This window comes from Oncorhynchus kisutch, linkage group LG29 (genome assembly GCF_002021735.2).
Source record: "Oncorhynchus kisutch isolate 150728-3 linkage group LG29, Okis_V2, whole genome shotgun sequence".
In the NCBI taxonomy this organism is placed as follows: domain Eukaryota; kingdom Metazoa; phylum Chordata; class Actinopteri; order Salmoniformes; family Salmonidae; genus Oncorhynchus; species Oncorhynchus kisutch.
In genome coordinates, this window is record NC_034202.2 from 19870242 (window position 1) to 19898213 (window position 27972).

A 27972-nucleotide genomic window follows, 5' to 3' on the forward strand; every position below is an offset into this window, starting at 1 on the left:
CAGTATCAGCTGACCTCGCTCTCTGTCCCAGGTTACATTGGTGTGGTGAACAGAAGTCAGAAGGACATAGATGGGAAGAAGGACATCACAGCGGCCATGGCTGCAGAGAGGAAGTTCTTCCTGACCCATCCTGGATACAGACACCTGGCTGAACGCATGGGCACCCCCTACCTACAGAAAACACTCAACCAGGTCAGTCCCCTACCTACAGAAAACACTCAACCAGGTCAGTCCCCTACCTACAGAAAACACTCAACCAGGTCAGTCCCCTACCTACAGAAAACACTCAACCAGGTCAGTCCTCCTTTGTGTGTGTGTGTGTGTGGAGGGGAACACTAATACTTTCCTGATCTGTGGTTCAAATCCCTCAATCATTACCAAAGTGCATAGTAGGAATATTATTTTAGCGTTCACAATATGTATCTTTTCAGTTCATTTTTATAGCCTTCAGATAAGTCTTCTACCAGATGAGCCACATGACGCATTTTGATGCTTTCGACAAGTTTACAATATCCACTAGAGATAAGGGAGTAGAATGGTAGTAGGCTGGTATGCTAGATCACTGTAATCTCTTCCTTCGCATGTCATAACCCACACTGAGGACCTTGCCCTCCGCAGCAACTGACCAATCACATCCGGGACACTCTGCCGGGGCTGCGGGCCAAGCTGCAGAGCCAGCTGCTGTCTATAGAGAAGGAGGTGGAGGAGTACAAGAACTTCAGACCTGACGACCCCTCCCGCAAGACCAAGGCCCTGTTGCAGTGAGTAGGACACACAAGTACGCACGATGGCATGCACACACACACACACACACACACACACACACACACACACACACACACACACACACACACACACACACACACACACACACACACACACACACACACACACACACACACACGTCTAACTCCCTTATCCCTGTATCCTTTACTCTCCAGGATGGTGCAGCAGTTCTCAGTGGACTTTGAGAAGCGTATCGAGGGCTCTGGGGACCAGATCGACACAGCAGAGCTGTCAGGCGGAGCCAAGATCAACCGCATCTTCCACGAGCGATTCCCCTTCGAGCTGGTCAAGGTGTGTGTACTGTACTGTATGTGTGTGTGTCTCTTACCAGGGCCCCCGCTCTCCTAACTCTTGAGACAGACAGGGCTGTGGATCGACCCCAAACCAGAGACATTATTATAATTACAATAATTATTATTTGTTTAAAACATTTTTTTTTTTACTTTCACCCTTTTTCTCCCCAATTTCGTGATATCCAATTGGTAGTCTTGTCTCATCGCTGCAACTCCCCTACGGATTCGGTAGAGACGACGGTCGAGAGCCGTGCGTCCCCCGAAACACGACCCTGCCAAGCCGCACTGCTTCTTGTCACAATGCACGCTTAACCCACCAATGTGTCGGTGGAAACAACGTTCTGCTGGCGACCGAAGTCAGATTGGAGGCGCCCGGCCCGCCAAAAGGAGTCGCTAGAGCGCGATGGGACAAGGAAATCTCAGCCGGCCAAACCCTCCCGTAACCCGGACAACGCTAGGCCAATTGTGCGCCACCTCATTGGTCTCCCGGTCACAGCCGGCTGTGACACAGCCTGGGATTGAATCTGGGTCTGTAGTTACACCTCAAGCACTGCGATGCAGTGCCTTAGACCACTGCACCACTCGGGAGGCACAACCCAGAGACTTTATGAGGAAAACATTCTTCCCTCCCTCCCTCCCTCCCTCCCTCCCTCCCTCCCTCCCTCCACAGTAAAACATTCCGTTTGGCCTTGGCCACAGGCTCTGGGCCTGCTGTGGCCAGACTACAGCCTCAGTCGTTAAACATCACACAGTCAGACTGTCTGTCATCATAAACTCATGGTATAGCTGTGTCATATCAAATGATTAACAGAGGTGTCAGACTGAATGGAATAACTAAGCAGTGTTAGTACTTAGTCTGAAGGTTTGTTGTTGTTGTAAATTTGCTCCTGTGAAGAATATTCTGTTCGCTGTTCAGAGCCAATGGATACAAGGGACCTTCCATCTCTATCTATGTGGTATCTGCTGTGAGTCGGAGGCGTGTGCTCACTATTTAACGTGTGTGTGTGTTCTTTCTGTGTCCGTACAGATGGAGTTTAACGAAAAGGAGCTTCGCAAGGAGATCAGCTACGCCATTAAGAACATCCACGGCATTAGGCAACGTCCTTCCTCCCCATCCCCCTCTCCCTCCCCTGTCCTCGCCCGCCTGGGGGCCAGGCCAACTCTAATCGCCGTCACCCATCTGATCACAAAGACCTCGAGACACATTGACCGCAGACATGCACCCAGCATGCTGTCGCACACTGATGTTATCAGAAACAGAAGTGGAGGGATTTGTGATTAGATCTGTGACCGCTGGTTGGATGGTATCTTTCTCTCGCTCCTTGCCCTGCCCCGTGTCCATCTGTCTGTATCTTGTATGTATGACGGTCTGTCTGTTGAAGCCCTAGCCTGATATGCCAGTCATGTGTGACCTAGCTCACTTTTTACCCGTCCCATGACAACGCCCTGTCTTTTACGTAGGTCCCAGAGCGATATAAATCAGAATCCGACAGTGACGTCATCGCTATTCAGGAAGTGAACCTGTTGAAATGAACCTGTTGAATGTCCCCCTTCTTCCTCCCACTCCACCTCCCACAGTGAAGCTAGAAGGAAGTCTTCAAGAACAGGGGGTGGTTTGAGCTATGTAGCAGAATACATGATCCTGTTGACCTACTGCCAAGAACACAAACCAACTTAAACTATGAACAATTATTTTTGCTTAGTGCATACAGTTTCCCTCAGAAAAGCTACAAAATCTAAATTTGCTTGATCTTGGAACAGTATTGCTATTTGTCTGCATTTCCTTGTCACATTTCCTTTGTGAAAGCAAACTGGCTGCAAACCTGTTCTGACAGTGAGGGTGAGCTCTACCCGGTCAGTGGTTCTGAAGGAGGGGGATGGTGAAAGGAAACTGTTCAAGAGAATTGAGACATTATGGTGTAGTGGTATAGGGATTCCAAAAGTAATGGCGTCATCTGGATGAGTCCTATGCTGTAATATGTGGGCAACACTATTCACATACTGTATAGCAGGGTCTCCACCTGGCGACACGGGGGGTTTTATTTGCCCCTCCAAAGATGACTGAAAAGTTATCATTATTTTTTGCTGGGTTGGGGAGACCCCATTCAAATTAGATTTTTATTCAGGATATATGTTGAAAAGTACTCCCACCCAAAAGAGAGATATACTGTATGTGATCGTGTACAAATGTTTGCGAGGTTTGAAATGGTCATGTTTTTAAAAATGTAAATATGTTTGGGCTTCTTGCGGTCAATTTGCAGTGTACAAATTATTAGTCATTCTGTTCTGGCCCCCTGACCATCCGCTCAAGTAAAAATCATCCCACGGCTGAATCTAGTTGATGATCCCTGCTGTATAGTAATAATGATAAAAGCTCTGTTCTTTAAGTTCAGTTGTGCTTTTATGGAACTAGCTCAATATTTCCCCCAAACCACGATGTGATGATTTAGCTTCATTTTTTAATACTGTTTTTTGTATAAATTTATAATCTGTCTTTATCTTGCTGTGCATGATTCTTATTTATGATTCCTCCTCCTCCTCCTCCTCCTCCTCCTCTTCCTCCTTCTTTCTCTTATTCCCTCTTTTTTGAACCTGTCACTCGTTTTCTCTCTACCGGGCAGAACTGGCCTCTTCACCCCGGACATGGCCTTTGAGACCATTGTGAAAAGGCAGATCGGCAAGATCAAAGAGCCCTGCCAGAAATGTGTGGACATGGTCATTTCTGAGCTAGTCAATACCGTTAGACAGTGTACTCAGAAGGTAAACGCACACGGTGGAGAGCAACACTATGGTTTCATCTCTCCCTCCCACCAAAACATTCTGCTATGTCATCCCTGTTATCGTATCACCGCACTGCCTCGTTTTCCAGACCCTGTTTTCCCGGGTTGGGACAGTAGGGGGCGTACTGGGGTAGTTGGGGTATTGTGAGGGACTGCCTGCCTACTGCTTTGGATGGGGTGGCTGGGCAGAGTGGCAATCGCATGGCCATGTTATAGAACTGTGCTGGGTATAGAAGGGGTCTGGATGCTGCTGAGTTGCTGCTCTGTGGCTACATGTCAAGGGTAGCAACTTTTGACACAGGAGTAAGGATGAAAATGATCAAATTGACATTCAAAATCTAATTTACGGTCAAATTAACACATCTCAAGATGTTTAATTTATGTTAAGTCACAGGTGACAGAGTTCCTTTTAGCAGTGGATAAATCATTTTCAATGCCTTGAGTGTCACATCAAAGTGTCACTCCGCTGTTGTCCCTGGCAGCCATGTTGGGTGACCTCAGCATCCAGACTTCCTGCTTGTGAGACCGGCTGTGCACCTGCAGCAGACAGGAGCCATGACAATGTGAAGATCTGGATGATTACCAAGGGCCAAGGTCAGCTTTAGAGGGCCCTTTAGGACCACACTCACACTTAATACCAGTGGTCTTAATTCCACTGTGACCAGGCCATGTTATGGAATGTGGCCTGACCACAGTGACTCTGGGACAGCGTAATAACAAACGCTGTGACCCTGCTCTGTGGTCAGCTGGGGGATAGATGGAGATAGGGGGAAAGGGAGAAGAGGACGAAGATTTAGGGTCAGGTATAGAGGAAGAGCAAGGTGCTTCGTCTGGGGTGTTGGGTGCACAGCTACGGTCTGGCATGGCTCATAACTCAGAGCTGTTGGCCGGTGGAGTGGTGCAGGCTGTATTCTCTCTCTCTCTCTCCCTTTCTGGATAGAGGGATAGACCTCAGCGCTGGCCTCTTTAGAATGGCTTCAAGGGAAACCAAATGTCTCACTTGCCTTTTATTCCCTCTTTACTGTTTACCCACCTCCCCCTGACCTGTCACTATCCCCTCTTTTTCATCTGTCTCTCAATCTGTCATCCCTCTTTTTTTCCTCCTTATACGTTCTCTCCTTCTCTGTGTGGCCCTCTTGTGTTATGCTTTCGCCTCTCTATCTCTCTCTCTGCTTTGACCTACTCTCTATCCCTGTGGATTTTTTTGGTTCTCTCTCTCTCTCTCTCTCTCTCTCTCTCTCTCCCCCGTCACCACCTCCTCTCTACAGGACGGGCCTGTTCACTCCTGACCTGGCCTTTGAGGCCATAGTGAAAAAGCAGATCCAAAAGCTGAAGGAACCCTCACTGAAGTGTATAGATATGGTAGTGAGCGAACTCACCTCCACCATACGAAAGTGTAGTGACAAGGTAACCAAGGAACCGAGCCACGTTCGGAGTCTGACTTGCGTCATTTTTAGAGGTAGGGATAGACCGATGTCTGGACTACAAATCGGAAGCAAATTAACAATTCAAATAATTGATCTATAGTGGTTAGTGTTGTAGCTATATGCTTTCTGTTTGGTCGAATAAGAGGCAAAAATAACCATTTGATTGTCACGATTCTCGTCATCGTCTGATATGAGAGATCGGACCAAAATGCAGCGTGGTACGTGTCCATGTTAAATTTATTACAACTGAACACAAAATAACAAACGTGAAACAACGAAAATCAAAACAGTCCTGCAAGGTGGCACAACACAAAACAACTACCCACAAACACAGGTGGGAACAGGCTACCTAAGTATGGTTCTCAATCAGAGACAACGATAGACAGCTGCCTCTGATTGGGAACCATACCAGGCCAGACACAGAAATACAAAACATAGAACAAAAACATAGAATGCCCACCCCAACTCACGCCCTGACCAAACCAAAAAATAGAGACATAAAAAAAAGGAACTAAGGTCAGAACGTGACAGTACCCCCCCTCCCAAAGGTGCGGACTCCGGCCCCAAAACCTGAACCTATAGGGGAGAGTCTGGGTGGGCATTTCACCGCGGTGGCGGCTTTGGTGCGGGACGTAGACCCCACTACACCTTAGTCTTGGCGCCTCTGGAGTGGCGACCCTCGCCACCGACCTCGGACTGGGGACCCTTACAGCAGGCCCTGAATAGGCGGGAGACTCTGGTGGCGCCGGACAGGCGGGAGACTCTGGAGGGAGGAGACGGAGAGACAGCCTGGTGCGTGGAGCTGCCACAGGACCCACCAGGCTGGGGAGACCTACAGGAGGCCTGGTGCGTGGAGGAGGCACCGGATGGACCGGGCTGTGGGGGAGCACTGGAGCTCTGGTGCGCAGCCTTGGCACCACTCCTCCAGGCTGGATGACCACGTTAGCCCCGACCCTCCAGAGTGCAGGCACAGGTTGAACCGGGCTGTGGGGGAGCACTGGAGATCTTGTGCATACCACTCGCACCTCTACCTTAGGCTCAATGCCCACATTCACCCGGCACGGGCGGAGCGCAGGCATAGGGCGAACTGCACCATCCCAGCGCCCCAGAGACACAGCACGCAGAGCCGGCGCAGGATACCCTGGGCCGAAACGGCGTACCGGAGACCAAACACGCTGAGCTGGCACAACACGCCCTGGCTGGATGCCCACTCTCGCATGGCACTTGCGGGGGGCTGGCATATAGCACTCCGGGCTATGAGCGAGCACTGGCGACACCGTGCGCTTCACCGCATAACACAGTGCCTGACCAGTACTACGCCTCTCCCGGTAAGCACGGGGAGTTGGCTCAGGTCTATCGCCTGACTCTGCCAATCTCCCCGTGTGCCCCCCCAAAGAAAGCTTTGGGGGCTGCCGCTCTTGCCTGTTGCGCTGCCTTACCTCATATCGCCACCGCTCAGCTTTCGCTGCCTCCAGTTCTTCTTTGGGGCGGCGATATTCCCCAGCCTGACTCCAGGGTCCCTTACCGTCTAGTATCTCCTCCCAAGTCCAGGAGTCCAGAACCCTCTGCTCCTTGTTACCATGCTGCTTGGTCCTTTTTTGCTGGGTAGTTCTGTAACGATTCTCATCCTCGACTGATGAGGAATATGAGAGATCGGACCAAAATGCAGCGTGGTACGTGTCCATGTTAAATTTATTACAACTGAACACAAAATAACAAACGTGAAACAACGAAAATCGAAACAGTCCTGCAAGACACCTGCAACACAGGTGGGATCAGGCTACCTAAGTATGGTTCTCAATCAGAGACAACGATAGACAGCTGCTTCTGATTGGGAACCATACCAGGTCAAACACAGAAATACAAAACATAGAACAAAAATATAGAATGCCCACCCCAACTCACACCCTGACCAAACCAAAAATAGAGACATAAAAAAAGGAACTAAGGTCAGGACGTGACATTGATATATTCTTATGATAACCAGTTGATAGTTCTTTGAAGTTATGAGAATATTTCAGTTTTTTACTGCTTATAAGGGCAGATGCTGAGTGATGCAAAAATGAGTGTAGCCATTTTTGTGCCTGATTGTCTCATTGTGTCTGATTGTATTTATTTAGTTTGACATACACTACCGGTCAAAGGTTTTAGAACACCTACTCATTCAAGGGTTTTTCTTTATTTTTACAATTTTCTTAATTGTAGACATCAAAACTATGAAATAACACAATTGGAATTATGTAGTAACCAAAAAAGTGTTAAACATTTTACCCCCTACCTTGTCACAACACAACTGATTGGCTAAAAAGAGAGGCTCATTAAGAAAGAAAGAAATTCCACAAATACATTTTTAAGAAGGCACACCTGTTAATTGAAATGCATTCCAGGTGACCACCTCATGAAGCTGGTTGAGAGAATGCCAAGACTGTGCAAAGCTGTCATCAAGGCAAAGGGTCTCAAATCTAAAATATATTTTGATTTGTTTAACACTTTTTTGGTTACTACATGATTCCATATGTGCTATTTCGTAGTTTTGATGTCTTCACTATTATTCTACAATGTAGAAAATAGTCAAAATAAAGAAAAACCCTTGAATGAGTAGGTTTTCTAAAACATTTGACTGGTAGTGTATACGTTCCCGTTATAGAATGCACAGTAAGCCACACAGCTAAGAAATCATTTCATAGTTTGTCTTTGTCAGTCAGTCTCTTCGTTCATACTCCTTATTCCACAGTTTTCTCTTCTCCTCCTCTCCATGGTTTTTATATTGTGGTGTGATATTAGTGTTTGAAGTTTATCTGCAAATGTGCCTGGCCGTCTTACATATTTGTTTCCAAATGACAAAGAACAAGACTCGGTGTTGGCTCTGAGCCAGCCACATAGCAGATTTAAATATTTGTTTTTCTTCAAACATGCCATTCCATTTATGCAATGATGGTATCCTAAAAATGATGAATACTCTGTCTGACTCAGAAGACCGACTACCATTTTTTTCAAAGCAGAGTCAACTCACCCATCAGTGACAATATACAGTGACATTTATTTACTGTGTACTGACTTTGTAAGCTTGGCAAATGCAAAAGACAGATTGTGGTCACTTGCGGTCAAAAGAGGAGTCCTTTCAACACGTGAAAGGATTCAAACATGCATTGTCATGGTAAGCCAGATACACTGCCCTCAGAAAGTATTCACACCCCTTGACCTTTTCCACGTTCTGTTGTGTTACAGTCTGAGTTTAAAATGGATTAAACTCATATGTTGTGTCACTGACCTACATAATGTCAAAGTGGAATTATGTTTTTACAAATGCTTACAAATGAATTCAATGCACAGATTGCACAGATTCAACCACAAAGACCAGGGAGGTTTTCCAATGCATCGCAAAGAAGGGCACCAATTGGTAGATGGGTAAAAATAAAAACATTGAATATCCCTTTGAGCCTGTACATAAGTCTGTACAGAATACAAATATTCCAAAACATGCGTCCTGTTTGAAATAAGGCACTTAAGTAATACTGCAAAAAATCTGGCAAAGAAATTAACTTTTTGTCCTGAATATATAGCGCTATGTTTGGGGCAAATCCAACACAACACATCACTGAGTACCACTCTTCATATTCTCAAGCACGGTAGTGGTTGCATCATGTTATGGGTATGCTTGTCATCGGCAAGGACTAGGGAGTTTTTTGGTTTGGGGGGTGGGATGAAAATGAACAGAGTAGAACTAAGCACAGGCAAAGTCCTGGAGGAAAACTTGGTTCAGTCTGCTTTCCAACAGGCACTTGGAGACAAATTCACCTTTTAGCTGGACAATTATCTAAAAACAAGACAATACACTGGAGTTGCTTACCAAGACGGCATTGAATGTTCCTGAGTGGCCTAGTTACAGTTTAGACTTAAATCAACGTGAAAATCTATGGCAAGACTTGGCATCTAGCAATGATCAACAACCAACTTGACAGAAGTTGAATAATTTTTTAAAGAGTAATGGGCAAATGTTGTACAATCCAGGTGTGGAAAGCTCTTCGAGATTTACCCAGAAAGACAGCTGCAATCGCAGCCAAGCTTATTCTAACATGTATTGACTCAGAGAGTTGAATATTTATCTCATCAAGATATATTAGTGTTTGATTTTCCATTAATTACGGCACACTAAAATAATAATAATATTCTTCCACTTTGACATTACAGAGTATGTTGTGCTGACCGTTGACAAAAGATGACAATTCAATCCAATGTAGAAAAGCATTGTGGATACTTTCTGAATGTACAGTATGTAGTTTAATTTCAATAGGAGACACCTGACTAATGCACACTGCTATTGATTAAACATCATCTTCTCGAGATGTGTGATACGGTTAGCTTTCTGTCACACTTCAATATCTATGTCCCGTGTGCACTCGGGAACATGCTATGTAGTCAGTACAACGCTGGTGAACAATATGAATCGCATTCACATTGATAGTCTGAACATGGTAGGACTGAGACGATGGATCATTCTGTGCTCACTCTTTGTTTTAGATATGGCATCCAACACATTAGTCCAGCAGACTGTCAGTCTATCCTTACTCTGGTCTTACCATGATATTTAACTCCCATGTTGTTTTTTGTCATTCTATTTCTATTCAAACATTCGTTTTTATTCTGTTTTGTTTTTGATTGGCCAAAGTAGACAATTGAACTAATTGTCCCAAGTTCCCATCGTAACCAGCATTTGTTTTCTCCTCAGTGAGTAATATTGTCTTTGCGACTTCCTCTCAGTCTCCGATTCTGTCATCTGATTTGAGTTCCTCTAGTCGATTCTACTCACTTCCATTCCTGTGTCTGTCGATATGATTCGATCTGTTGTAGTAACTAGGGCTGTTGCAGGTGGAGCAGTTGTGTCTTAGCATCTCAACTAACAGATCTACCCACAACATCTATCTCTCTCTGTTTCTCTCTCTTTCTCTTTCTCCCACTCTCTCTATTTCTCTCTCTTTATTGTCTTCTACATCTTGTTGTGTCTCACCTCTCACTGACTTGTTTATTCTTCAAGCACATTTTTTTTTAAATTAAAAAGAGCCCTCTTGTCTATATTAAAACAGAATATCCACAAGAGGTCTTTCTGCCCTCTTCCACTCTCTCTCCTTGTCCTCCCCCTGCTCCCCATGCATTGTGTGTGTGTGTGTGTTTGTGTGTAACAATCTTCCTGCATGCTGCCCATACCCTGTTTGTATGAGTTATTGTATATCAAAGTACTTTTTACGATGCATCTCTGTCAAACAGAACATTCCTAACTGGCTGCGCTGGAACTATGTTGTGGATATGAAAGTTGCAATGCTTCTTTACAACGACACATTGGTTAATTGAGGTCTTAAATGTTATAAAGTCACTAATATCAGTCTTATTTTGATTGGTCAATTTAATGTCTGCTCTAGTAAGTCACCTGGCCATAAGGTAGTAGTACAGATGTAGGATCTTAATTTGAGCCAAATAATCCTACAGCAACAGGAAATGTGAGTTTTATACTAAATTAACATTTTTTAGGGGTTGATACATTTGTGGGAAAAATCAGCTCTGAATTTTTTAAACCTGAACTACAGTACAAGTTGAACATTACCTGCATTGCAAGAAAGTTCGACTGCAACAAGGTGATCAAATTAAGACCCTACATCTGTATTAGTAACAGCCTGACATGGCATTATAGCACAGTATGTGAAATAGCCCTGCAATGTGTCATCAAAGCCAAAGAACCAGTGTACTATAAGTCACCAGGACTTGTGTTTAGATGACAGTATAGAAGGAAGACACTAATGCTGTAATATAATAGGCGTCAATGACACGGCTATCTGTCTACACATATGAATAAGCCTTAAAGAGCTCAATGTTGCCTACTGTGTATTTGGGCCCATGTCAGGAAGTGATAAATCCAACGATAGAAGAGAAGGATCTCATTGATTCCAATGTGATCCTGTGACCTTGAACAGCCAACGCAAAGGATGCATTGTAACTTGCCAGACGTCAGCTTATTTTCTTTCACTGTGATTTCAGTTGGCTTTCCTCCCTCCCACCAGACTCTGTGATTCAGTTGGCTTTCCTCCCTCCCACCAGACTCTGTGATTCAGTTGGCTTTCCTCCCTCCCACCAGACTCTGTGATTCAGTTGGCTTTCCTCCCTCCCACCAGACTCTGTGATTCAGTTGGCTTTCCTCCCTCCCACCAGACTCTGTGATTCAGTTGGCTTTCCTCCCTCCCACCAGACTCTGTGATTCAGTTGGCTTTCCTCCCTCCCACCAGACTCTGTGATTCAGTTGGCTTTCCTCCCTCCCACCAGACTCTGTGATTCAGTTGGCATTCAACCCACCAGACTCTGTGATTCAGTTGGCTTTCCTCCCTCCCACCAGACTCTGTGATTCAGTTGGCTTTCCTCCCTCCCACCAGACTCTGTGATTCAGTTGGCTTTCCTCCCTCCCATCAGACTCTGTGATTCAGTTGGCTTTCCTCCCTCCCACCAGACTCTGTGATTCAGTTGGCTTTCCTCCCTCCCACCAGACTCTGTGATTCAGTTGGCTTTCCTCCCTCCCACCAGACTCTGTGATTCAGTTGGCTTTCCTCCCTCCCATCAGACTCTGTGATTCAGTTGGCTTTCCTCCCTCCCACCAGACTCTGTGATTCAGTTGGCTTTCCTCCCTCCCACCAGACTCTGTGATTCAGTTGGCTTTCCTCCCTCCCACCAGACTCTGTGATTCAGTTGGCATTCCTCCCACCAGACTCTGTGATTCAGTTGGCTTTCCTCCCTCCCACCAGACTCTGTGATTCAGTTGGCATTCCTCCCTCCCACCAGACTCTGTGATTCAGTTGGCATTCCTCCTAACAGACTCTGTGATTCAGTTGGCATTCCTCCCACCAGACTCTGTGATTCAGTTGGCATTCCTCCCACCAGACTCTGTGATTCAGTTGGCTTTCCTCCCTCCCACCAGACTCTGTGATTCAGTTGGCTTTCCTCCTAACAGACTCTGTGATTCAGTTGGCATTCCTCCCACCAGACTCTGTGATTCAGTTGGCTTTCCTCCCTCCCACCAGACTCTGTGATTCAGTTGGCTTTCCTCCTAACAGACTCTGTGATTCAGTTGGCATTCCTCCCACCAGACTCTGTGATTCAGTTGGCTTTCCTCCCTCCCACCAGACTCTGTGATTCAGTTGGCATTCCTCCCACCAGACTCTGTGATTCAGTTGGCATTCCTCCCACCAGACTCTGTGATTCAGTTGGCATTCCTCCCACCAGACTCTGTGATTCAGTTGGCATTCCTCCCACCAGACTCTGTGATTCAGTTGGCTTTCCTCCCACCAGACTCTGTGATTCAGTTGGCATTCCTCCTAACAGACTCTGTGATTCTGTTGTGTGTCTGCTGTATTGGAAGCACACCAATGTCTGTATTGGTGTGTTTACAAAGAACACATGGAAAAAGGCCGTAGTGTGCCAGGAAAATAATGTGTTATCGGGGAGAAGACTATTTGTTGGGCAGAAGACTATTTGTTGGGGAGAAGACTATTTGTTGGGGAGAAGACTATTTGTTGGGCAGAAGACTATTTGTTGGGCAGAAGACTATTTGTTGGGCAGAAGACTATTTGTTGGGCAGAAGACTGTTTGTTGGGGAGAAGACTATTTGTTGGGCAGAAGACTATTTGTTGGGCAGAAGACTATTTGTTGGGCAGAAGACTATTTGTTGGGCAGAAGAATATTTGTTGGGGAGAAGACTATTTGTTGGGCAGAAGACTATTTGTTGGGGAGAAGACTATTTGTTGGGCAGAAGACTATTTGTTGGGCAGAAGACTATTTGTTGGGCAGAAGACTATTTGTTGGGCAGAATACTATTTGTTGGGCAGAAGACTATTTGTTGGGCAGAAGACTATTTGTTGGGCAGAAGTCTGTTTCGTGTTTTATGGCAGTAATACAGACTTTGCACTATTCATTGACTTGTAATTTGATTAACCCCTTGTGGAAAGATAGACACACTAAGAAAAGCCAATATTAACACTGATGAACTTACATTGTTGTGACTAGGGCAGAGTCTGTGCTGTGCTCTTGTTGTGCACTGTATGTTTTTGTGCTGTTAGTGCTTGAGTGTGTGTGTTTGGCTGTATTGGCTGTGTTGGCTGTGCTTTGTGTCTGGTCCGTGTCTGAACTGTGCCTCCCTACCCACACGGTGTGCCCTGTGCTGTCCTGTACCCACAGCTGGCTCAGTACCCCATGCTGAGGGAGGAGATGGACAAGATTGTCACCCAGCATATCCGAGACCGCGAGAGTCGCACCAAGGACCAGGTGACGCTCACACACACACACACACACACACACACACACACACACACACACACACACACACACACACACACACACACACACACACACACACACACACACACACACACACACACACACACACACACACACACACACACACACACACACACACACACACACTGTCTCACACACACACACACACACACACACACTGTCTCACACACACACAACTGCGTAGCGCAGTTTCTGTGGACCACTGCAAAGTTTGGAGTTTGGGCCCCGCCCTAAAAAAGTGACTACTACCAGGTAGAATGGACAACACAAACACTTCCCTTACAATACGTGGAGATTAAAAAGAAGGGTTGCTGTCAAAAGGATTTGTTTAAAAAAGTAATCCAATGTAGAGATGGGTGTGAGATGACGGGCAGGTGGGCCCCAGGAGCCTGCGGGGGGTTTCCACTACACCAGTGACTATCTTCCCAATTCAAACTGTTATGTCTAATAACTCCTGATGTGTGTCCCTCCATCTAGGTGATGCTGCTGATTGACATTGAGCTGGCCTACATGAACACCAACCATGAGGACTTCATTGGCTTTGCCAAGTGAGTGTCGCCCTCTTGACCACTTTCCTGATACAGTCGATTAGAACAGATAACCCAGTACAGACACAGTACAGTCTGTGAACTCTGACCTACCCTGACGTACTAATGATTCCTGTGTTTAGGTGTGTGTACCAATCTAACCTATGATTATGTTTACCCCTGTAGTGCTCAGCAGAGGAGCAGCCAGGTGGCCCAGAAGAAGCAACCTGGCAACAAGGTACTATAGGCACAGTACAGCACCTACAGATAGTCCTACAGTACATTCACTATGATGTTTGTCCTGATGGGCTTTCCAGAAAGCATTGTAATGGCCCAAGATGCAAGGTTCTAGGTGGAGTTGCAACATTCTGGATAACTTTCAATGACGTTTAAACTTCCAAAAATCCTGGTTGAAGGATTCCTGGAATCATGAAGAAATAAGCAGGAAATCAGGGATTCTCCAACTTGGATTTCGGGAAACCCAGAGACTCTATTGAAAGTTCCAAGAATTTTGCAACCCTAGTCCTAAGGTCTATGTCGAGCTATTCCCAAACCAGATTATGGTTCCAAGTGAGTGCAGTTTTGAGTGAGTTTGGATTACTTCTCCATTTGTTCTTGAATAAATTCTATCGTTCCTTTGTTATTCTTTAGTAGTGCAGTGTGTTAGTTGTGTTCCCACTCTATCTCTGTTTCTTCTGAGGGACTTCTCTTTCTGTTGTCTTTTTCTCTTCACCTCTATCACTACAACTGTTCTGCTTTAGCAGGATGAAATCATGGTGAGTAGAGTGTGTGTGTGCGTGTGTGTGTTAGTGTGTGTGTGTTAGTGTGTGTGTAAGTGTGTGTGTGTTAGTGTTTTAGTGTGTGTGTGTGTGTGTGTGTGTGTGTGTGTGTGTGTGTGTGTGTGTGTGTGTGTGTGTGTGTGTGTGCGTGTTAGTGCGTGTGCGTGCTTGCATATGTTTGTTTCTTTGGGAGTGTGTTATTGTATGTGTGTGTGCGTTAGAGTGTGTGTGTTAGTGCGCGTGCGTCCTTGCGTATGCGTGTTTCTTTGGGAGTGTGTTAGTATGTGTGTGCGTTAGAATGTGTGTGCGGTTCTGTGTTTGTTAGAATGTGTGTGTGTGTGTGGTAAGAGCTTCTCATTACTGTAGATGGACAGGTGGCTAGGGAGCTCTCTGGGGCTTCTTTAGGGAGCTCCCTCCCTCCTCCAGGCAGTGCTCCCATCCAAAACAATAGAAAAGTACCCAGCTAGTGCTGCTCATCTCCCATTAGAAACCAGCATGAGAGGAAAAATAGCACATCCCACAGTACACCCCCCCCCCCACCCCCCCCAGACATAGACAGAACACAGAGGGGTTGCGACCAGATAGGCCTGCCCGTTGCATAATGCACACCTTCTGTTTATGTGTAGACGTCTCTCTCTCCCACAGAAGCAACACCATTTGGAGACGTCACATTTCAAAGCTTGTTGCCGAAACAGTTGAGCCTCCTTTTCCTTGGCCGTGTGATCGCTCAACGCTCCCTTAGCCTGACGACTGAGTTCTACTGCTTCGCTATGTTCCCTAACGTTACGTACTTCAGTCTGAGACTGGCATCGTTGACATCCATTTGTGGTGACGTAAAATGAGGGATGTTGTACAAAACAAAGCCATCAGCGATTGCATAATCTCTAACCAATCAGAGTACTAAATTGGTTAGAGATGTGTTCTGGCTCTGGCCCAACCCATTGGTTTCTGGGACCAATCAGAATGGCTAGAAGGGTGTTTGCGTTCTAGAAATCGTCGGGACTGTACTCAGATCCAGACTCATTGTGGAGAAGAACCTAAGGTCCGTGGGCGTGGCGTAGTGTTTGGCTGGAGAAAGGAGTTTGGGTAGCCAGTCAACCCCTAGCCGTAGCTTGAACCAGATAAAGAAGGCAGCCATGTGTCTTCCAATAACAACAGATCCCAGAGAGATGAAGACTGTAGCTTTAATGTAGGAGCAGGCCATTGGTTTCTCATCTTTATCAGTGGAACTGTCCGTTTGCAATATTACAACAATGAACAATATATTTTTTTCCCTCGGACATCATAACACATCATTGCATGGGTGATAGAACAGCACAGCATGACCATGATGCTCAATGCTCATTTCCTCTAAACTAAAACAATAACAGATGCGGAAGGGGAGGCCAGTGGTGCTGTTTCACCTATCACAGATCTCAACTATAAGACCAGTTATACAAAACCATTTATAAAGAGGAAACATCACTATACACTTTCTAGTTCCCCCTTATTCTCTCTTTAAGCCCCCCCGTCTCTCTCTCACTCTTTATTTACACTCTTCTACAGTATTCTACTCTACTCTACACTATTCTACTCTACACTATTCTACTCTACTCTATTCTACTCTACTCTATTCTACTCTACACTATTCTATTCTACTCTACTCTACTCTACTCTACTCTACACAATTCTACTAAACTCTACACTACACTATTCTACGCTACACTATTTTACACTACTCTACTATAATCTACACTACATTATTCTACTCTACACTATTATAATCTGCTCTACTCTATACTGTTCCACTCCACTCTACTCTACACAACTCTACTCTATTCCACTCATTCTACGCTACGCTACACTAATCTACTCTACACTATTCCACTCTACTCTCTACTCTACTATACTCTAATCTATTCTACTCTACTCTACACTATTCTACTCTACTCTACACTATTCTACTCCACTCTACTCTACACTACTCTACTCTATACCATTCTACTCTACACCATTCTACTCTACTCTACACTATTCTACTCTACACTATTCCACTCTACTCTCTATTCTACTCTACTCTACTCTACACCCTTCTACTCTACACTATTCTACTCTACTCTACACTACTCTACACTATTTTACTTTACTCTACACTATTCCACTCTACTCTACTCCCGACTCTGCTATACTCTACTCTATTCTATTCTATTCTATTCTATTCTATTCTATTCTATTCTACTCTACACTATTCTACTCTGCTCTGCTCTACTCTTCTCTCTACTCCACTATGCTATATTCTATTCTATTCTACTCTACACTATTCTACTCTACTCTACACTATTCCACTCTACTCTATTCCACTCCATTCTACTCTAGACTATTCTATTCTACTCTACTCTCATCTACTTTACTCTACACTATTTTCCATCTCTCTCTCAATTAAATTTCCCTCTCTCTCTCTCTCTCTCTCTCTCTGTCTCTCTGTCTCTCTGTCTCTCTGTCTCTCTGTCTCTCTGTCTCTTTGTCTCTTTGTCTCTGTCTCTCTGTCTCTGTCTCTTTCTCTCTGTCTGTCTGTCTGTCTCTCTCTCTCTCTCTCTCTCTCTCTCTCTCTCTCTCTCTCTCTCTCTCTCTCTCTCTCTCTCTCTCTCTTTCTCTCTGTGTGTGTGTTGATAGAGCCTAACTATCTAGTGAAGGAGGGGGAACGTCTCTCAGTGCAGCACAGATAAATACATCACCTCCAGAGGCACACCCTGTCAGTTGCCATAGTGACCGCCTAAGCGGGAGGGTCAAAGGGCTTAGGGGCAGTGTAAACACATTGGCCCTCGCTGTTTCCTGTTTAGCTGGCTGCGCTTACCGCCTAGATCTGCTCTCCCCCCTTTCAGCAGCCGCTTTGACTAACCGCCTCCCCTAGTATCTCCCTCTTACCTCCCCCTCTACCCATCTAGTGGATTTTCAAACCACCCAATATGATGCAATATAATGACTAACAATGCCTTGGTGGAAGGGGCAAGTAAGCAGTTGGTTGCACTAACACAAACGCTGTCCAACAGAAAGGTTTGAGAAAACAGAAGTTTTGACATGACACATGATGACTAGGCATCCGCCAGCTAATAACCAAATGATCATTCTCTCCACCCCACCACACCCCACAACCATGAAACAACCCTGCATCCACATATGCGCTGCATGTATTTCGGTTCGAAAGCAGCCTTACTTAAATAATAAGGCCCGAGGAGGTGGTATATGGGCAATATACTATGGCTAAGGGTTGTGCACTACGCAGCGCGGAGTTTCTGGACACAACCATAGCCGTGGTATATTGGCCGTATATCACAAACCCACAAGGTTCTTTATTTCTATTATAAACTAGTTACCAACATAATTAGTGCAGTAAAACTAAATGTTTCGTCACACCCGTGGTATACTGTCTGATATACCATGGCTTTCAGCCAATCAGAATTCAGGGCTCAAACCACTCAGTTTATAAAGCTCCACATAGCTTTGTCCTCCTTTGTCCCTGCCTGCCTTCCCTCGCTGTACCACCTTCTAGTGTGCCAGTGTGCTGCCTGCCTTCCGTTGCTGTATTACCTTCTAGCTGGCCAGTGTGCCAGTGTGCTGCCTGCCCCTGTGCATTACGAATGGCCTATATGCCCCGTGCACTGTGCTCTGTCCGTGGCACAGCTGTGTAATGTTCTCTCCACATCCTCATTCAGCCGGAGAGAGGAGCGGTTAATGATCGGTTTAAGGTAAATACAGAGGCACATGCATTCTATGTTTAGAGAGGGAGAGACACTGATAGAATCACAAGGATAGTTGTGCTTAGATGGTAGTAGATAAGCCCACAGATCTGGTCCCATTTGTCCCATGTTGTGTCCCCTGCAGTGACTCGCTGTGGCCACTAGGGGCAGTAGTGAGATAGGATACCACACACATGCTATACATACACAGACCGAGAGGGGATAGAGAAGGCTAGCTTTGTGTATGCCTGCCTCTCTGACTCTGACCCTCTGCTTCTCTCTCTCAGGTGATCAGGAAGGGCTGGCTGACCATCAACAACATTGGCATCATGAAGGGAGGAGCCAAGGAGTACTGGTTCGTCCTGACCGCTGAGTCCCTGTCCTGGTACAAGGATGATGAGGTGAGGCTTTGGTTATGCAAACACTTGTGCGCACAAAGACACAAGGGCTTGCACACACACTGGCCTCTGCTGGTTCGTGATCTTTTTATGTGTCACCTCTCAGTTTAGATTTTATAGCAAAGATTTCATACCAGAGTGATTTAATGAAGGTACTTCATTTGCTTATGTCCCGGTTCTGTCACAGTTTTTTGGGGGAAGGAGCTCACATATGGAGGTTTCTCATAGAATGTCTTATTCAATTAATATCCATTGGCTGTATTGTGTTGGATGGAATGACAATAGAAGAGCACTGAAATGCTGCTCCTGTCTTTACCGCCAGCACACGTCACCCCACAGTGAGGCATCTCCATTTAACCACAACTCACGTGTGATTATCGGTGGCTTTTTACAAAACCACTAATATCATTATTTCAGTGAGATACTTTAAGTTTTACTTTACAGTTTTAATTTTTTAATTTTTTACAATCGCTTCTATGGTCATCAGAAACAATGCCATAAAACATATTGAAGCATATTGCATCATGTCTGATTCATTCCTGTAACGTAAACTGCAGCGTATTCTAAACAGTAGAGAGGTGTCATTCTTGTTTTGTGAAGACATTTTACAAAAGAAAACATTGTGTAATGCTACCTGTTGTTAATGTATTTTAGGTCATTGTTTTATGAGTGACAAAGTGTGCTTGTTGGGTGACAACCTTTGCTAGTGTTATAGAAGAATGAGTTGACTTGAGACATGTATGTGTTTTGGTAGTTTTAGTGCATTTTGGATGTGAAATTAACTGCTGTGGCAAGCTGAAAGTTGGTTAGGAGAACTGTGTGAAGAGTTTTGAAAAAGTGGCCTTATTATTGAGAAATGGGTCCTCGCAATTGTAAAAAAAAACTGTAAGACGTTTTACTTTAAGATTCTATGTTTCTTTTCCATAGTTTATTCCAAGTCAGATGCTGAGTTTTCCCAGTAAAATGTGCTGGTGTAGTTTGTTCTGAACCTGACACGATAGAACCTGACACGATTTGAACCAGATCAGATTGGTCAAAGACAATCCCAGAACCCTTTGCAAATCTATTAGAAGTTAGTGACAGCCACAGTCTGGCTGTCTCCATGCCCTAGCCACAGCCGCTCCACTGACTGACTCACATCACTGGGCTGAGCTGGGAGATTTTTTTTGTCTTAAAGCAGATTTTAACAGGATTCTTAAGACCTTTTCTGAGATGCTTTGTGGATACGGGCCCTAGTCTTGAAGGGGAACATGCAGGCCGGCCCTGAAAGTGTGTGTGTGTGTGTGTGTTTGCGTGCGTGCGTGTGCGTGTGTGTGTTACAATACCGACTACTGAAGCAGCACAATAGTGTTTGTTTGTGTCTCTAACAGAAAGTTTATATGATATTTTTTTTCTACATAACAAAGAGTCTGTTCTTTTACACACTAAAGGTGATGAGACGGGTGAATGGATGTTTCTTTTGTCGGGGGGGGGGGGGGGGGGGGTTAGTGGAAGTAGAGAGGGTGGGGGTGATCGGGGCTGTAGCGGGAGAGAGGGAGAGAGGTAGTTTAGAGGGTCTGTTCAAAGTGAGACAGGGCCCCCCAGCATGTCAGACACCAAAGCTGGCACCCACATGTGCATACCAGAGCCCTGCGCTGAGTGTGTGTTTCCAATTACATACACACACACACACACACACACACACACACACACACACACACACACACACACACACACACACACACACACACACACACACACACACACACACACACACACACACACACACACACACACTCTTTCAGGGCCGGCCTGCATGTTCCCCTTCAAGACTAGGGCCCGTATCCACAAAGCATCTCAGAAAAGGTCTTAAGAATCCTGTTAAAATCTGCTTTAAGTCAACAACAAAAATCTCCCAGCTCAGACTAGGTTTTTAGGATGACCCACTCTGATGCAGGAGTAAAATCCAACCATCAAATGTGATCTCAGCTGATAATCACGACAGTTTGAGGTAGCGCAAAGGACAGATAGCGATGATGCTCATTGACATTGTTAAAAACGGTAGGGAATAATCAATGGAGATGAGGCATGGCCAGCTGTGAACTCTATAGAAGGCTTCAGACAACCCTTGTGAATGTGACTGTACATCAAATGTTGCAATGGTAAAACATTTTATATCATTTTTGCCTAACACAATCACTTTGCCTAATCTTAATTATTGCCTAATATGTTGGCATGCGTAAGTAACCCTTTTTAATTTTTAAAAATCGATTCTGATTATTGTTCAAATCTGAATTTGCCAATATTACCATTATATCAACACACTTGTCACTCCTGTTTAACAACTCTAAATCGCTTTGGCACGGCAGGTATCAAGTCACCTGCTGATAATGTGGCATACAACTTTTGAAAGCTCTATCATTTTCATGGAACACAACGTGCCTGCAATAGCCCACGTTAGAGGCATGCTCAGTTTAAGCATATGTTTTTTGAACAAAGTTGCGCTCCAAAGGGATATCTTGAAATAACACCTTGTAGGTAATTAAACCATCATTAGATAAATGATGGCCTTGTAAAGTCACTGTCATTAAAAGTGCAAGAGATACTGTTGCATGTAGGTCCAGAAAATGTATGGATTGATCACATAGAAATATCAAAACATTCTCTCAACCCTAAAGCAATCACCTGTCAATGGCGCAGGAACCAGTGACTCACTGTCTTTTTCTCTTATCAAGACACCTGCTGGTAGCTCATAACTGGTTAGGGCAAAACATGAGGTCCCCTAAATATCTGTCGACTAGGTAGGACTCTTATGACTAAAGTGGCTTCATGCATAGCATATATTTTTAGGAGTAAAATAGGAGTAAAATATCTCTATTCTCAGCACTTACCACCAATTTCCTATTCTGAGACACTGTGGATACGGGCCCAGGGCTACTTTTCATCAACTTATTTCATTTCAAAGGGGGCTAGAGAGGAGGAGGGAAAGAGGAAGAGAACGGGGAGGGATTTGGGTGTAAAGGAGTAGAGGGGGGAGGAGAGGAGTGTCTCTGGTTAGCTGCTTAGGGCCGCAGTAACAAGGACCAGGTGGGACGGACAGAGAGACAGGGAGACAGGGACAGAGAGAGACAGGGACAGAGAGACAGGGACAGAGAGACAGGGACAGAGAGACAGGGACAGAGAGACATGGACAGAGAGACAGGGACAGAGAGACAGGGACAGAGAGACAGGGACAGAGAGACAGGGACAGAGAGACGGGGACAGAGAGACAGGGAAAGAGAGACAGGGACAGAGAGAAGGATGCTGTGGTCTTCCTTTCATCTCCCGCTGAAAAAAAGTCCCGGTCTCCTCCCTCCCCCATCCCCAGAGCCCTATCCCAAATAACGAACACACATACAAGACAGGAGCCCCCCTCCCCAACTTCATCCTTCCCTCCCTCCCCCATCCCCAGAGACCTATCCCAAATAACGAACACACATACAGGACAGGAGCCCCCCTCCCCAACTCCATCCTCCCCTCCCCTCCCCCATCCCCAGAGACCTATCCCAAATAACGAACACACATACAGGACAGGAGCCCCCCTCCCCAACTCCATCCTCCCCTCCCTCCCTGTTTCGGCGTTGCTCCACATGTATTTATTTGAACTCTGCGGTCTCTCTGAGCACAGGGACCCAAAACTAACATAGCACCGTTGCTCCAGCTCAGAGGAGACGGACTAGTGTGGCTTAATGAGCAGGGACCAGAAACATGCCTTTGTCTAGGCAAGGTGGACATGCTTTCATTTCTACACACTCAGTCACATACATAAGAACACTGAGGGGCATGCAGAGCACACACACTGGCTAACGTACACCCACGCAGATGGACGCAGACACACTCATCCACACATGAACACCATACACACTCTCTATAATGAACCTGGCATATGTTAAGTACACTAGTACACTACATCCACACTAACACACATATAGAGCTTTAAACAATGGACTTGCTTCATATTTTACTGTCTAGCTTCTCATTACTGGGAACCCATGCCTTGTTCTGGCAGCTTAAAACAAAAGAGGAGGAGGTCAAGACTATTGTGCTGCTTCAGTAGTCGGTAACAAACACACACACACACACACACACACACACACACACACACACACACACACACACACACACACACACACACACACACACACACACACACACACACACACACACACACACACACACACACACACACACACACACACACACACACACACAGAGGGTAGGGTCTAGGGGGGTTAGGGGTCTGGTTTGTATTACCAGACATGCCAGGGCTTTGAATCAAGCATCCCTGGAGCACAGAGCTCCCCAAAGCTTCAAGAACCAGAGAACCAGAGAACCAGAGAAGAAGTGAATTAAGAGAAACCCTCAAAAGCACGAGCCAACGCCAAGCCCATGACTCTCATTATTTACACACACGCACACACACGCATGCACACACACACACACGCACACGCACAGCACATTAGCTTGCAACGATGCTATAGTTGTCATCGAGCTGCTGTGGGACCCTTCTTGTGTGTTTGTGTGTTTGTGTGTTTGTGTGTGTGGGTGGGGGGGTCTCCCTGCAGCCCAGTCCTGATGTAAAGTCCTGAGTCTCAACTGGAGATCTGAGCTGTAAATAACCTGGGGGGCAATAGGAGGCACTCGCTCTCAACAGCACTCACCAAAACGTGTGTGTGTGTGTGTGTGTGTGTCTCAAGGACTGCATCTTATAAAAAGCAGTTGCACTCAACAGCGGACTGTTAATTGGAAACATTTTGCTGTGTGGTTTTCATTCCTCTGGTAGAATCTGAGAGCCGGGATATCGTGTGAATCAGTCTCGATTGCGTGTGTGTTTGTGTGTGTGTGTGTGTGTGTGTGTGTGAGTGTGAGAGAGAGAGAGAGAGAGAGAGAGAGAGAGAGAGAGAGAGAGAGATATGTACATCGATGTAAACCCCTTTCTCTTTTGGGTCAGTCTAGTCAAAAACTACAGGGGCACATGACGTCATACAGTATGAGACATAAGCCTATCTTAGAAAAGAATCAGAAGCATAGACATCATTTAGATATTTTCAAGTGTTTTATTTAATGTCAGGGACTTTAGATGGAGCTTTCTTGGAGGTAGTCTGCCAATTGGTCAGCGTGAGACAACCACCATTTCTTTATGTTGCTCAGGCTGTGACTTAATTGTAAGCTTCTGTTTAGCATAGAGCAGCAGTTACACTTTGGGTTAACAATCTATGGTCATTCATCCTCCTGTATGCTGTATCTTAGTCACCCTCCTGTATGCTGTATCTTAGTCATCCTCCTGTATGCTGTATCTTAGTCATCCTCCTGTATGCTGTATCTTAGTCATCCTCCTGTATGCTGTATCTTAGTCACCCTCCTGTATACTGTATCTTAGTCATCCTCCTGTATGCTGTATCTTAGTCATCCTCCTGTATGCTGTATCTTAGTCATCCTCCTGTATGCTGTATCTTAGTCACCCTCCTGTATACTGTATCTTAGTCATCCTCCTGTATGCTGTATCTTAGTCATCCTCCTGTATGCTGTATTTTAGTCATCCTCCTGTATGCTGTATCTTAGTCACCCTCCTGTATGCTGTATCTTAGTCACCCTCCTGTATACTGTATCTTAGTCATCATCCTGTATCTTAGTCATCCTCCTGTATGCTGTATTTTAGTCATCCTCCTGTATGCTGTATCTTAGTCATCCTCCTGTATGCTGTATCTTAGTCACCCTCCTGTATGAGGTATCTTAGTCATCCTCCTGTATGCTGTATTTTAGTCATCCTCCTGTATGCTGTATCTTAGTCATCCTCCTGTATGCTGTATCTTAGTCACCCTCCTGTATGCTGTATCTTAGTCACCCTCCTGTATACTGTATCTTAGTCATCCTCCTGTATGCTGTATTTTAGTCACCCTCCTGTATGCTGTATCTTAGTCACCCTCCTGTATACTGTATCTTAGTCACCCTCCTGTATGCTGTATCTTAGTCACCCTCCTGTATACTGTATCTTAGTCACCCTCCTGTATGCTGTATCTTAGTCACCCTCCTGTATGCTGTATCTTAGTCACCCTCCTGTATGCTGTACTTAGTCACCCTCCTGTATGCTGCATCTTAGTCACCCTCCTGTATGCTGTATCTTAGTCACCCTCCTGTATGCTGTATCTTAGTCACCCTCCTGCATGCTGTATCTTAGTCACCCTCCTGTATGCTGTATCTTAGTCACCCTCCTGTATGCTGTATCTTAGTCATCCTCCTGTATGCTGCATCTTAGTCACCCTCCTGTATGCTGTATCTTAGTCACCCTCCTGTATGCTGTATCTTAGTCACCCTCCTGTATGCTGTATCTTAGTCACCCTCCTGTATGCTGTATCTTAGTCACCCTCCTGTATGCTGTACTTAGTCACCCTCCTGTATGCTGCATCTTAGTCACCCTCCTGTATGCTGTATCTTAGTCACCCTCCTGTATGCTGTATCTTAGTCACCCTCCTGCATGCTGTATCTTAGTCACCCTCCTGTATGCTGTATCTTAGTCACCCTCCTGTATGCTGTATCTTAGTCATCCTCCTGTATGCTGCATCTTAGTCACCCTCCTGTATGCTGTATCTTAGTCACCCTCCTGTATGCTGTATCTTAGTCACCCTCCTGTATGCTGTATCTTAGTCACCCTTCTGTATGCTGTATCTTAGTCACCCTCCTGTATGCTGTATCTTAGTCACCCTCCTGTATGCTGTATCTTAGTCACCCTCCTGTATGCTGTATCTTAGTCACCCTCCTGTGGTTGTAATATTTTGGGTTCTTCATACAAATATAACCACTCCAGTAGAAGCCATCTTTAGTATATCGATGTTCATTACCAGTGTTTCCCATTCAACCATAACATTTTAATTATATAGCATGTACAGTCTTATGCAAAGTTGAAATCTGCAGTTTTAATTCTTGCCCATGACAATATTTACAAAATACAAAGTACCATTTCTGGATTTGACCTGGCAGACGTCTTAGACACTAAGTAGGCTCAGACTGATCTTCAAAAAAACTGTATTTCAATTTCTCAGGACATACAGTCAGTCATCAACTCAGAACAGAACACAACAGTACTAGACAGGTATATAGTTGGGCATGGCCTGTTTCTGTGGTTGAGGCTGTGGTTCGGATTCTTAATGCTGTGCCAGGCTTGCCCAGAGTAGTGCCATGGTCTTTTTGGCTGCTGTCACCCACTGGCTAGCTGTCTCTCTGTGTCCTGATTCTCGCGCTTCCCCACCCAGCCTAACCAATGTGCAGACTACTGTGCAACCACTACTTCCTGAACAGGTAGTCTGAACACTGGGCAGGCGGGGCGGGCTGCTGGTCCACGAGGGAGGAGGGTGAAGGAGGTACACATATATACATGTAAACACTCACACATACTGCACATACACACACACGCACGCACACACACACACACGCACACACACACACACACACACACACACACACACACACTGCAGAGACACGAACGCACACTTATATGCACACACTCACTCACGCGCACGCACGCAGACACATTCGCTCACACACACACGTAGACACTGAACACACACACACACAAACACACACACACACGTAGACACTGAACACTCCTAAACATACACACTACTCACTGTGTTATCTGCACTGTATCCAAAATAGCTATTTGACCAATCCCATGGACTCAGGAGAGAAGAGGGATTTCTGCCCAGTGTAGAAAGAAGAGAGGTCTTGTCTGGAGAAGAGACAGAGAAAGAAAATGGGAGAGTAAATGGCTGAGGTCAGGGAGAAGTGATGAGTTGTGATTGGCAGTCTGAGTATTCCTTCCTGTGTCCTGCAGGGAGAGAGAGAGAGGCAGAGGCAGGGAGAGAGGCAGCAAGAAAGGCAGAGAGAGAGAGAGAGAGAGAGAGAGAGAGAGAGAGAGAGAGAGAGAGAGTAATTTGAAACCCTGTCATGAGTCACAGAGGAGACGATTTAAAATTGTGCAATGTGTCAGTAGTCTCTGAATTATTATATATTTTTTTTACATATGAAAGCAGATGAAAATGTGCACACTCACACACACACGCACACACACACGCACACACACACACACAGACACATTCACAGTCAGTGTCTTAGCTAACTAGACTGGAGTTTGTATGCCCTCATTGAACTTAAGTGTTGAGGTAAAATGGATATTTACAATCCGTGTTTTTCACCACACCTAAGAAATGACCAGTGAACTAAGAACTCTTTGATCTTAGTGTGAAGTTGGTTTGGTGATGACACTGCTCCTTTACTGGCAACCATCTGTAGTGCTGTGGTCAGGAAACAGTCACCAAGCGGTCACAACACTGATAGACTTACCGGTGGAGAAACGCGCTCAACATAGATAGTGGTTCATACCCAACTTCTCATACTCACATCCATCCAACTCTCTCAAACGCACATCTACCCAACACAGTTTACATCATCATTCCTTCACAGACACTTAACACGGTGAGGACAAGACAGAAAGGATAGAGATACCTAGTCCATTTTGAGGGTTCTGGATGGGTTGGTCAATGGACTCTCGCTCTCCGTCTCCTCTCTCCCTCTTTCACCTCTTGGCGTCTCTCCGGAGAGAAGTCCCCTTTTCACCCTCCACTTTTTCACCCTCCAACTCCCTGTCTCCCTCTCTCCTCTCTCCCTCTCCCTCTCTCCCTCTTTCCCTTTCCCTCTCTCCCTCTTTCCTTCTTTCACTCTCTCCCTCTCTCTCCTCAATCCCTCTCTCCCTCTTTCCCTCTCTCCCTCTTTCCCTCTCTCCCTCTCTCTCCCCTCTCCCTCTCTCCCTCTCTCCTCTTTCCCTCTCTCTCCTCTCTCCTCTCTCCTCTCTCTCTCATCTTTCCTCTGCCAGCAGAGAAGTGTTGATTCAGGTAGACTCCTGTTGTCCATGACAGTC

At 45.5% G+C, this 27972-nt stretch overlaps 1 protein-coding gene across 1 annotated transcript in view; it reads left to right on the forward strand.

Moving 5' to 3' along the window:
* Window positions 1–27972, forward strand: part of LOC109873598 (dynamin-1) — a 110851-nt gene that overhangs the window by 28051 nt on the left and 54828 nt on the right. Inside the window, 10 exon segments of the mRNA XM_031808885.1 lie at window positions 32–192; window positions 619–761; window positions 942–1077; window positions 2107–2174; window positions 3701–3839; window positions 13501–13587; window positions 14098–14168; window positions 14334–14385; window positions 14909–14923; window positions 18930–19043. Coding sequence (XP_031664745.1) covers window positions 32–192; window positions 619–761; window positions 942–1077; window positions 2107–2174; window positions 3701–3839; window positions 13501–13587; window positions 14098–14168; window positions 14334–14385; window positions 14909–14923; window positions 18930–19043 — 986 coding nt within the window.